This window comes from Rhinichthys klamathensis, unplaced genomic scaffold (genome assembly GCF_029890125.1).
Source record: "Rhinichthys klamathensis goyatoka isolate OS25496 unplaced genomic scaffold, OSU_Roscu_1.1 h1tg000800l_1, whole genome shotgun sequence".
In the NCBI taxonomy this organism is placed as follows: Eukaryota; Metazoa; Chordata; class Actinopteri; order Cypriniformes; family Leuciscidae; genus Rhinichthys; species Rhinichthys klamathensis.
Window position 1 is genome coordinate 221,667 of NW_026607193.1, and position 16,081 is coordinate 237,747.

Here is a 16,081-nt window from a genome sequence, read left to right on the forward strand (position 1 = left end):
CCTACGTCTCAGTTTATTAATACGCTCAGTTTATTATATGTCTCTTGCAAACTATGAAGGGACAATGAATCAATACACTGACATGGCAATGCTAGACTGATACTATGAGGGGGAAGCACAGGCGAAGCACTGCTACTTGGGCGCAGAGATAGGCTATCAAGCAACACCTGAAATAAAGCTTGCAAATTTGTTGATGAAAACATTGATTAAAATGAAGATATAATTTATACAAAACGAAATTTTCAAGCAAAAATAATATTCGAAGATCGCTGGGTATTAGTTGATTATCAGCATGTGAGCAACGCGGAGCGGTGTGACGCTTATAAGTTAAAAAACATAAACATACGTTTCATATTTATGTTTAAATAATATAATGTTATTTTTTTTTATTTCATCTTTGTTGATTATATGAAAACGGAACCGCATGAGAAGAGTAAGATAGGATCATAAGATGACCAATAGGCATATCGGAAAACATTTGGAATGGGTCAGATTTTGATCTACTACGTTTTGTTTTGAAGAAAGCCTTTCTTTAAATTTTATTTCGTTTTGTATAAATTGTATCTTCATTTTAATCAATGTTTCATCAACAAATTTGCCTGGATTAATAAATAAGAAGCACTTCATATGAAGTGTGCATTTCTCTCTATAGGCGCGTTCACTACTGCGAAGATGGCGAGTCTGCATCGTCAACTTTATCAACAATTCAAATGTTTCATGCATAATCATTACTTTCGCCGGTTCTTTGTGGCAAGCTTTATTTCAGGTGTTGCGTGATATCTCTGCGCCCAAGTAGCAGAGCTTCGAAACTTCACGAGACCGGCGAGATGCATCCACAGGGTGGGAGATACGCGGCGTGATTGACAGCTTTGAAACCAAATGGATATACATGAAAATCAGATGACATGATTTCACAACTTTTCATTGGTCATTTAGATAATGTGAAGCATGCTGTATACGGAAATGAACCTGGACATTCTATCCGTCGAAAAATCTCAAAATCGGCAAAATGGACATACGCGGTTTTCATCGGACAGCGACGATATGTAACCGAGACGCTGCATCATCCTGCCATACTCCCGGCATGCCCATGATCGACTTGCTTCAGCCTATCAGAAGCTGACATTGTTTGGTTCAGGTGTGCTTTATAGTTTCCTGGTCGATGACGTCACCAGCCTATGCCGATCCGTCACGCCATTGGACTGATTCTATACGTGCTTCACGGTGGCGTTTCCACAGCGTTTCAACGCAGCGTCTTGTTCCCTCTTTGTGAATGTACTCAAATTTCCTATGAAAACCATCCTGCCCGGTCTAAAAAATAATAGCTAATCAGGGTAAGACAAAAGCATGTTTTGGTAGAACGATTGATGATATATATATAACTCATTTAAACTTAGTTTATTTTTAATTTAAAAAAAGTTACATAGTCGTAGAGTAGGGGAGACGATTGACGATTGAACGATTGAAACGCGGGACGGATGAAACATTGAGATTTCCTTGAAAACCACTCACGTTATGTACGTCAAATTTCGTACAGCACGCAATGCCTATCAGACCCGCGAAAACATTTCTTCTTTACGTCTTGCCGTTTTAAAGTTAGAGCCGGAAAGCTGTTTTTGAATGTGGTTAGTGAATTCTTTCGTGCGGTACTTTTTTTTGACTGAGAAGTTGTATTTATTGTTTCATGTGCCATTGTAATGATAATACGGCAGGTGTATTAGTACTGCATCACACCCTTAAGTGTGTAATATCAGAGTTTTTTAGTTTACGGACAAAACAGGTTTAAATGGCAGGAGGCGCTGTCGGGACGGTTGAAACAGCGACTCGTGCCAGTTAAACCTGGTCATAGGAAAACACTCAATATGACTAAATCACTCAATTTGACTCAAGGAATAAATGTAAGTACTAATTGTAAATGGATTTGTCTGTCTTCTTCAAAATAGCCTATTAGAAAGATTACGCAACATGCGCAAAGGCTTATCGCCTATTGTTTATTGGGCAACAGAACAAAAATGTTAATATGAACCTTAAAATGAAAATAAATTACAAAATATGTTTGTAACAATATGGTAAATGGACTGCATTTATATAGCGCTTTCACAGACCCAATGGCCACCAAAGCGCTTTACAATTTGCCTCACAGAGCCCCGCTCTGGAGGGACGATTGAAACAAACCACAACTCCCGTTCAAAGTCAATTTTTACTTAAATCATTCTATATTTCTACCGAATAACCAGGGGCGTAGCAACCGGGGGGGACGGGGGGGACACGTCCCCCCCACTTTTAGAAACAGGTGATTCTGTCCCCCGCATTTTTTTTACTCAGCGCCAATATTTCCGCCCGTGTTCTCTGATTTGTTACTTAGACTTGAGTGAGCTAACATTCAGCCAATCACAGCGCGAAGCATCTATTGGGCGCGTCTGCCATGAGCTTCAAATCTGTTGTTGCTCTTGCGAATTTTCGTGTTTGTTTCGCTTTGCTGTTTGGCCGTCTAATGCACCCCAGAAAAAAAAGCAGAGGACTACATCATTTTTTTTCAAACACACACTATTACAGTATGTCGCGATGACATGAATCACAGGTAAAGTTTCCTTATTATGATTTAACCTACTGTAACGCTGTAAGAAGTGTAAGACAACAGAACCCGTATGGACCTCGTCACGTCGCGCCGGATTGTGCCGAGTGTGTGTTAAATGCTCTCCTACTTGTTGCTTTGGATAAAAGCGTCTGTTAAATGAGACATAACAGATTATTCCCAGCAGGCACACAACGTCATAAGACGTTGATATTTGGTTAAATTTTGGTTGCGACGTCGGGTGACCAAAATTCAATGTAAATTCAACATCTAATGTCAATGTTAAATTGATGTCCAAAACCGAATACATTGATTTAGGTTTTATTGATATATTTTTATAAAATGTCTGTTGTATAAAATTACTGTAGGCTATGATGTAATCTGTTATGTACTCATTGAACACTTTTTTTGGCCCAACTGTTAGTAAGATAAAAGTTATTGTTCAAGTGTAGTTTAACTGAAATATTGTAAATATCATAAAATATCTTTATTTCATAAAAATAAAGTATAGATGTCCACAGTTGTCTGAAAGTCCCAAGTCCTGCAATATTTTTTTATTTCGAGTATGATTTCACAAAAATAGGTGCTGTAAACTGGCATGTTCCCAAAATTGGCACTAGGGTGCTGTAAAATGCCAATTGCTATTCCATCTATAATTTATTATTATGAACATCACCTTTCAGTCCCTCCAGAAAAACGTGATTATGCGATCGCATGATTCAATAATCAGCCAAAGTCTGCATATTTATGCGGGGGCATTTTTTCAAATACGCCGCACTTTTGCCGTATAAATTGCCGATTTCCACGCAAAATATGCGGGGCTTGTATGATTTCATAATCCCCGCATTTTTGTTGCAAAAAAAGTCACATATATCTTAGCAGAAAGTTGAAAAATGTTGCGTTTGCTTCACACGAGAGCAGCCGTTTCCCCCTGTTGCCATGGGAACGTTATGAAGTGACGTAATTACGCGACATGAACATCATTGAAAAAACAAAACTGTAAAACATGAAACATTTTTTTCATATTTTATTTATTCATTTTTACAGAAGTTGTAGCATATTCCTTTTGTAAAGCTACAGAACTTGTTTGACTCATCAATGTTTTGTAAGTTTGAGCCATGTGTTTATTAAGGTCTGAAATAAAACAAGATTAAATATTCCAGCACTTTCTGTGATGTAGTATGTTTGCTTATCATAGGAAGTAATAAGAAATAGCTCTTTACATTAAGGTAGTAGCCTAGTGCGAACAGGGTGTTGGGGAATCACTTTTTCTCTCTTTTTCATCAAACCGCAGTTTTTGCAAGTTCCCGCAATTTCATCACATAAAATTGCAAATATCCTGCATATTCCATCGCCGCATAATCAAGGATTTTTGCCCGCAACAATCACAAAAAAACTCCGCATTTTTCTGGAAGGACTGACCTTTGGGTCACATCACCACACCATTTTGTCCCCCCCACTTTTATAATGGCTGCTACGCCCCTGCGAATAACACATGGTACTAAGAGAACACATATGTGAGTTGTTGATCACACACAAAAAAAAAATCTATCTGTAACCATATCTTAGAAAACGACGTTTATCTGATAAGTGTTTCAACCGTCCCGGCTCTCCCCTACCTTTAATTGCAAATAATGTGCAGTTTTGTGTCCGAAACGATTACATTCAGTGTAATTTTAATAGTTTAAAGTATACTATTTCGGCAATAAGTACTTTTGTATTGTGAAATGACTCTATTCATCCATGTCCCAGTCATTCCTGCATCTCTGGAGAGGAACGGCTCACGTTATACAGCTAATGCGTCTGACAGTCCAGTGCAGAGCGCTAATTGAAAATGACTCTGCTCTGCCTCTCAGTCATGTTTCTATTGTATTTGTAATGATTTATCTTTGTATGGTAATCAGTCTAACTGCACAAAGCGCTTCTTCATATGAGGAGCTTCGGAAACAGTTATATTTAATGATGATAAAGACAGTTCGTGTGTAAAAGCTCATTATTCCACAGATCATAAAAAAAGGTTTCTTGTTTAATTGTGTGACTTCAGTAGTGTTAACACAGAGTCTCTGTCAGCGGTGGGCAGACCCACAAAAAATGGCACATTTCGGTACTGATTTTTAAAGAATATATACAGAATTTGCTTTAAACCATGAATAACAGACCTGAGAGTACTATACACTTACTGGTAGCTGAAAGCACACTCAAATTAGACTAAACACAAAAGGAGGGAGAGATATGTAGAATTGTGACTGACTATATAACTTTGCTTTGCTTCCTGCAGATACAGATTGTGTGTGGGTTTGGAGAAGTATACAAGCACCAGGCACAGTGTCAAAGGTTACAATTCCAGCAAGAACAGACTCTTCATAAAAACAAACAACCGACTGTCTTTTTGGTCATGCTCCAACATAAGGTGCAACTGTGATTGGAGCTCTCAGACTCTGATCCTTTACCACAGTGTCCCGTCCCTCCTACTGTCCTGTACATTAAAGAAGAAAAATCCCCCAAAATGTCTTTTAAAAAGACTTTGTCTTTCCGAACTGATGAGCTGAGCGTGGGTTGCTTTATCACTTTAGTCATTTCCATGGTGATTGCACAGAATTTGGGGAGAATCAGCTTGAAGTAGTCTGGATTTCTTTCTTTTACCGTATCAATTTCTAGCAGAATTCAAATCAATCATTGAATCATTCGAATCAAACTCTTGCAGTCTCAGCTACAACTACAGTGTTTGAGGGCGGGACAAAGCAGACATGGCCAATCAAGACCATAGGCTGGCATTATGCAAATGTGTTACATTATTATGTAGGAATGTAACAGGAAGTGATTGAAATTCTTATGACTCGTTTCAGCAGTTCAGAATCTATTATTTCTTTTAGGAAACAATTACTTTAATCGTTGAGCACTTTGATCTTTAAAACCTTGCAGACTTTTACATTCACACACAGCTGTATTACACACTGCATGAAAATAAGGTATATCGAAAAAGCAAAATAGGGGCACTTTAATTATAATAACCCGGTAAATATGTAACATATATAGCATATATGTTATACAATAAACACTAATGACCTTAATTATGTACAAACAGCAACAGAACATGACAGATTACCCAGCATCCCCTGGGGCTTGAATGGGGTGCTGTGATTGGAGGAGACTTGACAGCACAGAGGTGCTTAGTGGAGGCTGATATGTAATTACACAGTCAGATGCACACACAAAATCACAGATTTATACAGTGTTTCTGCAGCATTAAATACAAAAAAATAAATCATTTGAATTAGATCACTCGCTGTGCAGTGCTGTCAATTTAAACTAGCAGTCTGACAGTAATGAGTTCAAATTAAATTGAGTTTTCAATAGTGGGAAGAGCCAGACCCTCAAAACACACACACACACACACACACACACACACACACACACACACACACACACACACACACACACACACACACACACACACACACGTACGTTTACTTAGCTATCTAAATGGGGAAAAGCTATCATTCCATAGACGTAATGGTTTTTATACTGTACAAACTGTATATTCTTTCTGTCCCCTTACACTAACCCTACCCCTAAACCACCCATCACAGAAAACGTTCTGCATATTAAAATAAAAAAAATAAAAAAACTTTAATAACTTTATTTTTATACCCGATTTACAAATGACATCCCTAAAGGGAGGTTTTTGGACACTTCTGGGTACAAATTTGTACCCAAAATAGAGTTCAGTAGGAACACACACACACACACACACGCGCGCACACACACACACACACACACATAGCTGGAAGGAGACAATGAAATACTATGTGTGAAATACAGCATATCACTTACTCATGTCCACTCACTCAAACATATAACTATGAGATACAATAAATACAATCACGCTAGACAAGCATACTTGCGTGCACACACACACACACACGTGTGCAGTGTGTAGAGTGATACTGAATGTGGCAGGCTTTGTTTCTTTAAGTTGCATGCATTCAACCTGAGCACAGTAATGAGTAATGAAGCGTTCATGCTCAGGGTGTGTGAATATCTCAAGCAAACTCTTAGATAACCCACAACTACACTTACACAAGCCACTGAGTATCCAATCTCTGAACAGACAGAGACAACAAAGATATTAAACTCGCCAGATTAGGGAAAACAGATCAAGAGTAGACCAGAGTGATCTAGCTAAAAAAACTCAATATTTTTCCATGACATTCAATATATGATGAAGAAGTATAATTTGATTGTTTTATAAATGTATTTGTTTGTTTTTATGATTGGTTTTTAATGGAAATGCCATTGATACAAATTTAACTGCTAAAAGTTTATATGAACATTAGGGCTGGGTATTGACACAAATTTCACAATTCGATTCGATTTCGATTCACAAGCTTGCAATTCGAATCGATTCAATATTGATTATTTTGGATATCAGGTACAATACATGGCAAATTTTCTCAAGGAAAACAAATCTCTTAACTAATGCTGTAAACTAGGGAGTCAGTAGCCTATAGGCTTCATTAGCCTACTATAATATTGAAGGTAAAAATTAACTGATTTGTAGCTATACAAACACTTAATTACACTTTTATTTATTTTTATAATAATAAAGTTATATGAAATATAAACATTTAAATGTTGGCTGTCATAAAAACTTGCCAGATTTAGCCTATTCAAACATGCATTATCGAAGAACATTAAAAATTATAATGAATATGTAATATGGTGCATATATTTAGCAAAATGCTCCTCTTAGAGTTAATTTTTCAAGCTGACTAACGAGTTTATGGTCACATATGGTTTTTCTGAGGTAAATGTGACGTTACATGACATTGTTTACAAGCGTTTTACTGACGTCTTTCCACGGATGAAACACTGATTGAGCGATTCCATGTAACATGATACGGATTTCGATAAGTTGTACTCTATCTTTTAACACACTTTCAGACGTTCATTCATGTTTATTTCGCGCTGTAACTGGTATTATTAAGGCGGAAGAGGAGATCATGAGCTTCTCTTGAGCTGAGCCACAGCGATCTCACGCCACAGCGCCAAAACGGTATATGTTTTTGAATTTCGTAAGAAAATGGACGTAATTTGAAATTTGAGACTTTATTTAGTATCAATAGTAACAAAGCACGAAGATTATTGCGATTTATTGGATGGGATGCGCGCTACAATGTTCCATTCATTCAGCAAATGAAAACAGGATGACTAATCGATTCTTGAGATTTAAGAATCGATATCGGTTCGTAAAAATGAGAATCGATTAATATCGAGAAATCCATATTTTTTACCCAGCCCTAATGAACATACACAGGTTTGGGAGCAGTAAAATATTTATTAAAGAAATTAATACTTTTATTCACCAAGGATGCATTAAATTGATCAAAAGTGACTTTAAAAACTCTATAAAAAATGTGATTATGAATGTTACAAAAGATTTCTATTTCAAATAAATGCTGTTCTTTTGAACTGACTATCCATCAAGGAATCTTGAAAAAAAATTGTATCATGTTTTCCACAAAAAATATGAAGCAGGCAGCACAACTGTTTTCAACATTGATAATCATCTGAAATGTTTCTTGAGAAGTAAATCATCATATTAGAGTGATTTCTGGAGGATCATGTGACACTGAAGACTGTATTAAACTGTATTGACTGTATTCAAATTGTAATAATATTGCACAATATTACTGATCAAATAAATGCAGTCTGAATAAACGCAGGTGAACTTAAGATACTTCTTTCAAAAACATTACAAAATCGTACATTACCCCAAAGCTGACAGAAATGAATGCCTAAATGCTACAAAATTCACATTTAGATTTAAAAGGATCTTTAAACAAGTCTTGTATTAATGTAAAAATGTATCTCACGAAGTTAAGAGAAACCCTTGAGATGATATTTATGATTTGTCTTTCTTTTGGAAAGGGGTATTTTGCGCTATAGGTCTTCTATATTGATTCAGTTTTTTGCTCGTCTCATAGATCTGAGATTTCTCCGCTCACATATAAATCATAAGGAGAGTTTTGTTAGGGTGATGAGAGCTCATATTCAATAATCTCCTCATTAGTGCTGCAGCATGTTCACAGTAAACTCGAGTCGATTGCATCTGTATAAGGCAGAAACCCAATATATCAACAGGAAATTAAAGAGCTCCTCGCTGGAACGAGCCATTGTATCTGCGCAAATGTTATACAAAAAAAAGTTTAGGAAAAACCAAAGACCATCTGTTAGATATATGCCAACCTGACAATAATACTCAGAAGTAATAAGAGTGTCTCATCGCCATGACAACAGCAGCTTCCCGCTTCATGCACTGGGATAATTAGAGTTTGACTTCTGAGTTTTTCTGACTGTAAGGATGAAGGACTGTTTCCAGCATCAGCGGGGCACCAGTCTGACCATTAGAAGACATTCTGCTTACTGGACAACAACAATATAGAGTATTCAATAGCCCACCTCTCTTTGATATGTTTCTCTAAACAACAAAAACCAAAAATGTATTACTTTTATTATCATTTCAACCAATAAATAATGTATTTTCTGGATGAACCCACCAGTTACTGATCATTAGGGTCATTATGCAGGTTATAAATCTGCAGGGGAGAACATAAAAGTAAAGTCTTAATTAGGAAGAAGGTACAAAAAGCCAAATCATCCAGAACAAGCAAAGTTCAGAACGTATGAAAGATGCTGCGATCAACCATAAGAAAGACGCAATTACTCAAAAACATCCATGTCTGGGGCTAAAAAGCACAATAATGACGCAACTGAGATGTTGTGTGAGATGAGAGCAAGATTAAGCACACTTCAAACCCATACAGTGTGTGTGTGTGTGTGTGTGTGTGGACCGAATCTAACACGGCCAGAGTCAGATATGGAGGAGATGTGGCCGATGCTGGATATATGGAAACATACTTGAACTGACTCTTGGACAAATTCCTTCCAGCAGGACAGTGACTGAAAACAGAAGGCTAATTAACACAGACTTGAATTAATTACAAAACTTGAATTATTATCCAAACCTGAATGAAAATAGGCTAAAACTCAGAGTGTACCAAAATTCAGAAAGCTGTCAATAAATGTGACTTAACGAAATATATTAAAAAAAGATATATATATATATAAAAAAAAGATATATGAATGCTTACTTTTGTGTCAATACAGAAATTGGGGTTTTGCTCCAATAGATTTAGATGATTTCCCAGTTTTTTGTTTGAATATTATTGTGACACCAGTATAGTAGAGTACTCTCACTTTGTGTTATTTATTTAACGTGTCAAAATGTGGACATTGAGTGCTATAAACACAGCAACACAATACATTTTTGGTAACACTTTAGTTTAGGGTCTAATTCTCACTATTAACTAGTTGCTTATTAACATGCATATTATGATATTGGCTGTTTATTAGTACTTATAAAGCCCATATTAATGCCTTATTCTGCATGACCATATTCTACATCCCCTAATCCTGGCCAATACCTAAACTTAACAATTACCTAACTATTAATATGCAGTAGCCTAATTAGGTGTTTTACACTAAACTAAAGTGTGACCTAATTTTATTTTAAATATCAGAATATAATTATTAAAAATGATTTTGTGTTCAGGCCGCTGTTTTGCTAATCAGACTCTCTGTACAAGGCAAAACTTCATTAAACTAATTAATGTCGATTTTTTTATATGCACAATAAACATTTTATTACTGCGTTGTATAATGCCGCACTGTATTGCGGTGTATGCCGTCATATCTGAACATGAATATGTTTTTGTAATTGGTAGGATTTCTTCAGTAATGGAGGGGAACTGACAGTCAACCTTTAACAATATCGAACTGTCTACCAGCACACAGTTCTTTACCAAACATTTAGATGATTTAAAACCTAAAAGTACTTGAATCCACGGCATAAAGAAGAGTAGAACTGTCTGTCTGACATATTACTTGATTTATTTCAAATATATATATTTTTTGATGTAGCATTTAACAAGAAACATCACATTATACACTAAGAAAGTGCAGTAAAAATAGAGCCCAATGTACAGCACTGTGTTAATATGAAGGAATTGTGTGTGTGTGTGTGTGTGTGTGTGTGTGTGTGTGTTCTTGTTTTTCTATCCCGGTGGGGACTTCAACCTGAACGCACACAGACTCGTGGGGACTCGTGTCACCGTGGGGACCTAAATAGAGGTCCCCACGGGCAAAGCCCCTCAGGCACCTCCCAAACAGTGTTTGGACACGCCCCATGTAGTTTTTTTTGAAGTCCTCATGAGGGCCATTTTCAAGACAAAAATCTGTGTTAGTGTATATCTAGGCGCCCCTGGTGGTCACACAGAGTATTGCCGTCCCCACAAGTCACATTGTTCCGGAAAAGTGCGGCACTCTCTAGCTCCCTATTGGGGGTATTGGTCAATAATAGAATTACAATTTGGCAATCTATTTTAAAAATGTGTCTTTTTACTAAAGTAAGATATGAATTAATAGGGTTTTTAATTATTTATATTTATACATTAGTATAATATTTAGTTATTTATATTACTTTATAAAATAAACTGAATTAAATAAATGTGCTGTTGGTGCACTAGAATGTAAATTCTGGAAAGACTGAGCCACAAACAGAGATTTTTTTTTTTTTTTTTAGCAAATTCTTTGTTTTATTTATCGTAAGGCATCAAATGATTAGAATATAACTGATCTGTTAAAAATGCCATTTATGTAATTTATCATGGATCTGTCTATATTCATATAGTCATTATTGATGACAATAGGAAAGAAATCTAAACGAGGTTAGCCAACTCCAGGTGTTTCAGTCTCGCTTCTGTGGGGACTGGTTTATGTGAGAGGATCATCTACAAAATCTACATGAATTAATTGTCAGTTTAGGTTAAAAACACTTCAAAGTGATTTTGTTAAAGTAATTAATACATTATTATATCATTACTTTAATATATTATTATCATTTAATTATAATCTAATTAAATCATGATCAGTAAATGATATACAGATTTTTCACTCTGGGCTACCCCTCTGACAGAGCCTTTCTGCATACATTAAACAGAATTCAAAGAATGTACTTTCAACAGATCACTAATAAACTTTTATGAAATAAACTCATATGAAATTAATAAATGAACAGGCCCTGACTATATACAATCTTGTTTCTAAAATTGGCAGCTGCTGTTTTTTTAATCTTCTGGCTTTCTTTTTAATATATCACTACATACAAATGAGATTCAACAGATTTGGTCATCTTTTTTAGTCATTCCTTTGCACAAATGGTGTAATATTTGATAACTACAAACATTCTACAAAGCTCTGTGCTCTCTCAAAAGCCTTAAAAGTGAACTACTAACACACTATTTTTATATAAATGTTTCATGACTTTATTATCTTGTAAATGCTACCCGCTAGGCTAACAGAGCAGCACATTATACCCTCATCATACATCATATCTCACAGTTTTAGCAGCCTTCCAATACCCTGTACCCTACAGATGCTGTGAGATAACAGAGAGACTGATATTGCTTTAGCAGGACCTGGAGAGAGCTCATTGTGGGAGAATGGGACCAGATACACCTCTTTTCATGAAGCTAATGGAAGTGAACAGTGCAGAGTGTGAGAGAAACAGATGCTGGATCAAAAGTTAAGAAATAATCTCCTGATCCAGCATCAGATGTGCTGCTAGTGAAGTAGAAGCGGGGCAATGATCACTTTCTAAAAACATGGCGAATGCCTGTGTAATTGCTGATGTAAGCATGTGCCAGCGTATGCACTCTTCAGTTCACAGTGTCACACCAGGAACAGCTAAAGGCCACAGTGGAGCACTGATCATCACCAATAGTCATGTTAGCAGAGCAGCTAATAGAGCAAGCATGGTATGAAGCAGAAATGCTATCAGCATCTGAGTGTGGTGGACCAGTACCTCTCAGAGCAGCTCCTAACACTAACCCTAACCTAACCCTAACCTGCAGCTCGTCTGGTCTTCAACGAGCCCAAAAGGGCCCACGTCACTCCTCTGTTCATCTCTCTGCACTGGCTACCACTCGCTGCTCGCATCAAGTTCAAGGCTTTGACGCTTGCTTACAGATTGACCACAGGTTCAGCTCCCTCCTACTTCCAGTCACTACTACAAGTCTACATCCCTACACTGTAAACCCCGATAAGTTAAGATAACTCAAAATATTTGAGGAAACTTATTACCTCAAAACTTTTAAGTTGATAAAATTAATTGTTTTAAGTCAGTTACACTTAAATCTATAGAGCAATTACCTCAAAACTTTTAAGTTGATAAATTAATTGTTTTGAGTCAGTTACACTTAAATCTATAGAGCAATTACCTCAAAACTTTTAAGTTGATAAAAATTAATTGTTTTAAGTCAGTTACACTTAAATCTATAGAGCAGATTAACTCAAAATTATTTATTTTAATAAACTTTTTCTATGTATTAATTAGTTATTATTAATAATTAATTAATTATTGTTATTAATCAGAAATTAATACTAAATTTGTTATACATTTAAAAATAAATATAATACTTAATTTTCAAGAAATATGACCTCAAAATGAACATTAGCAAAATATTATTCCTTAAACATTAGAAAGGAAGACAATTTCAAACTCCATACATGAAAGTACGTTTTATTTTGCAAAAGGAATAATTCAAACCTGATGCATTAACATGCGTCACTGCCATTACCTGAAAATGTAACAAAAGTGTCACAATTCACAACTAGACATTTTAGAAATGTTTAATAATGCATTAAAACATTTCAGAAGTTTTTACACTGTTCATGCCAGCATTATAACAGACCTCTGTATACATTAGAATGTCACTATATTAGTCAAATGAAAAGGACAGATAAGGTGTAGAAAACTAGTGCATCCAGAGATGCAAGAAAAACTCTTTAACAAGTAAAAAAAAATTGTTAAACAGCAATCTGGGCAGTCTTTCAGTAACGCAATCCCAGTAAATACTAAGTTAACACAAAATCTGTGTTCAAAATTTGAGAAGTATTACAATAGACTAACAATATTAGTCACAACAAGTGAAATAAAATACAATAAACAGTCTCTTGTGCATCCAGAAATGCAGAAAATCTCTTAATCAGTAAAAATAAAATTTAGACCGTAATCTGGGTGCTAGTGGCTTTCAGTAACGCAATCCCAGTAAATACTAAGTGAACACAATCTGTGTTCTGGAAAATGTAGAAATTTGAGATAAGTATTACAATAGACTGTAATAATATTAGTCACAACAAGTGAAATAAAATACAATAAACAGTCTCTTGTGCATCCAGAAATGCAGAAAATCTCTTAATCAGTAAAAATAAAATTTAGACCGTAATCTGGGTGCTAGTGGCTTTCAGAAACGCAATCCCAGTAAATACTAAGTGAACACAATCTGTGTTCTGGAAAATGTAGAAATTTGAGATAAGTATTACAATAGACTGTAATAATATTAGTCACAACAAGTGAAATAAAAAACAATAAACAGTCTCTTGTGCATCCAGAAATGCAGAAAATCTCTTAATCAGTAAAAATAAAATTTAGACAGTAATCTGGGTGCTAGTGGCTTTCAGTAACGCAATCCCAATGAATACTAAAATGAAAATGAAATTCTCCACTTCACTGGGAAATTATAAATCTTGAGCTCAGTGTTTAATAGGGCAACTACAGTAGTCACTCACAACAACTGAAAAGAACAGAAAATAAATTGTATAGAGCTCGTACATCCATTCCTCTTACTCCTTAATTAGTAGCTCATTTTTTAGACTCAGCAATCTGGGTGTTAGTGGCTTTGAGTCATCCAAGCCCAGTAAGACTTTTTGGATGAAGTTAAATGTGTGTGTCAGCTCTTTGGGGTAGTTGAGATGTAATGCATATATCAAACCAAACATCAAAAGAAAAGCATCAGCCAACCTGGAAATGTCCCTTAGAACAATGTCACCTTCCAGCACAATAGCAATCCGAGCAGGGTCAAACTGAACAGTGGAAGTCGAGTCTCCATTCACCATGCTGACAAGAGCTACAGCTGAATCTGCAATGTCTGGCTCATCCACCTCTTCAGTCTGAAAAGCATGAGAGAACTTCATGAGCATAATCAGATAAATAACATTAAAATTCAAACGAGATGTATAAAAACCTACATTCCACATCTTGAAAAACACAGAGTCATCTTCGCGCAAGTAGACAGGGAGGGCTCGAAGTGCAGCTGTACGTCTATTGTCAATATCGTAGTGATCCTGAAAAAAGACAGAACTGTCTTAGTGGTGCAAGAAAAAAGAAAAAAATAGAGATAAAAGCACAGATGAAAGAGGGGAAGAAATTTAAAGCGAAAAAAGTTCAAAGCTAGGTTTAAACTATTAACAGATAAAATACTTGTGCACATTAACCAATTAACTTGTACTATAAATGTAATTAACAACATTTACCACAAGATCAAAGGCACTAAAGATGCTTCTCAGTGCTTCTGCTGCTTTGCCAGTACGGGCAGCCTTCTGCCTGTAAACAGCAATCAGTCGAGGAGTATGGTTGTCCAGTTCTGCATAGAACTTGTTTTTCAAGCTGATATTAGTAATTCTGTGGAATTCTGCAGCAATCTGAAAGCAAGCATTCAAACAAATAACATTTAAAAATAAACAAGAAAACAAAAGAAACAGACACACATAAATGCACAAAAAATGGAATCTAACAGACAGCAACTGAGAAAATTACCTGAGATTCCAAACGAAGTGCAGGCCACTTTTCCAAAAATTCCTTCACTGGTTGTGATGGGTTATCTACAACGATCTGTTTGCGACGCAGCGCAAATGTACTTTGCATGAGTTTCTCTATCAGCCCAAGACTTCTTTCGGTCTTAGACACTTCCTCAACTATTTGCAATCTTTGTTGTTCCAAGCTTTCAGCACTCTCTCCTTTTGGAAAATTTGGTAGGTAGTTTACCTCAGCTCGACGAGCTCTTTTGATGTTGGAGTGGGGAGACTCACTCTCTGGATTATTTTGGCTTCTCTTCCCCGAGTTAACAGCCACCTCTTCACAGCCAGATCTGCTGAGTTTTGTACGATAGTTGCCCATCTTAAACTTTAAGCTTGTCTTCCAGCCATACCATCCACATTGACTTCCTGGTTCTGTGAGGCAGGGATGCTTAGAAATAAGAGCCTCAGCTGCTTTAGCTACTTCTTTGTCACTGGGGTAAGCCTTAAAGCTGTGCATTGCCTTGGCCATATTTTCTAGAATGTCATGTTTTTGGCCTTTTGTTAATTTTAAGAACTTTCCATTGTTTTGATAGGCCGTATTTCCACTATTTAGGGTGTGCTCGACGTCATATGAAAATTGAGGAACTTGGAACACATCAGGCCAACTCTGCAAGCGTCCTGGGGCATAAGTGAGAATTTCTGTGTCTGAAGTTGCAGCTGAGCCAGCATCAGTCTCAGATCGGTGTACTTTCAATACAGCCTTCTCTGGCAGTTCTGAAATGTCTGTTAGAAAGCAGAGTTGCCCCC

At 36.3% G+C, this 16,081-nt stretch overlaps 2 protein-coding genes across 3 annotated transcripts in view; both read right to left on the reverse strand.

Moving 5' to 3' along the window:
- rapgef4a (Rap guanine nucleotide exchange factor 4a) overlaps positions 1-16,081 on the reverse strand; it is a 117,213-nt gene that overhangs the window by 50,014 nt on the left and 51,118 nt on the right. The gene's annotated exons all lie outside the window — the stretch shown is intronic.
- LOC130078028 (uncharacterized) lies at positions 14,155-15,692 on the reverse strand. The gene is made up of 4 exons (XM_056243482.1): positions 15,294-15,692; positions 15,011-15,178; positions 14,726-14,821; positions 14,155-14,647 (listed from the first exon to the last, which is right to left on the reverse strand). Exons 1-4 carry the CDS (start codon positions 15,651-15,653, stop codon positions 14,321-14,323), a joined length of 951 nt encoding a protein of 316 aa, XP_056099457.1. The 5' UTR covers positions 15,654-15,692; the 3' UTR covers positions 14,155-14,320.

Bases quoted from the DNA above. Each gene is read 5' to 3' on its own strand.
- LOC130078028 (XM_056243482.1), bottom strand. From the start codon at position 15,653: ATGGGCAACTATCGTACAAAACTCAGCAGATCTGGCTGTGAAGAGGTG. The intron at 15,179-15,293 runs GTAATTTTCTCA...GCTTGCTTTCAG, and splicing joins CACTTCGTTTGGAATCTCAG to ATTGCTGCAGAATTCCACAG. The intron at 14,648-14,725 runs GTAGGTTTTTAT...CATGCTTTTCAG, and splicing joins TGTTTTTCAAGATGTGGAAT to ACTGAAGAGGTGGATGAGCC.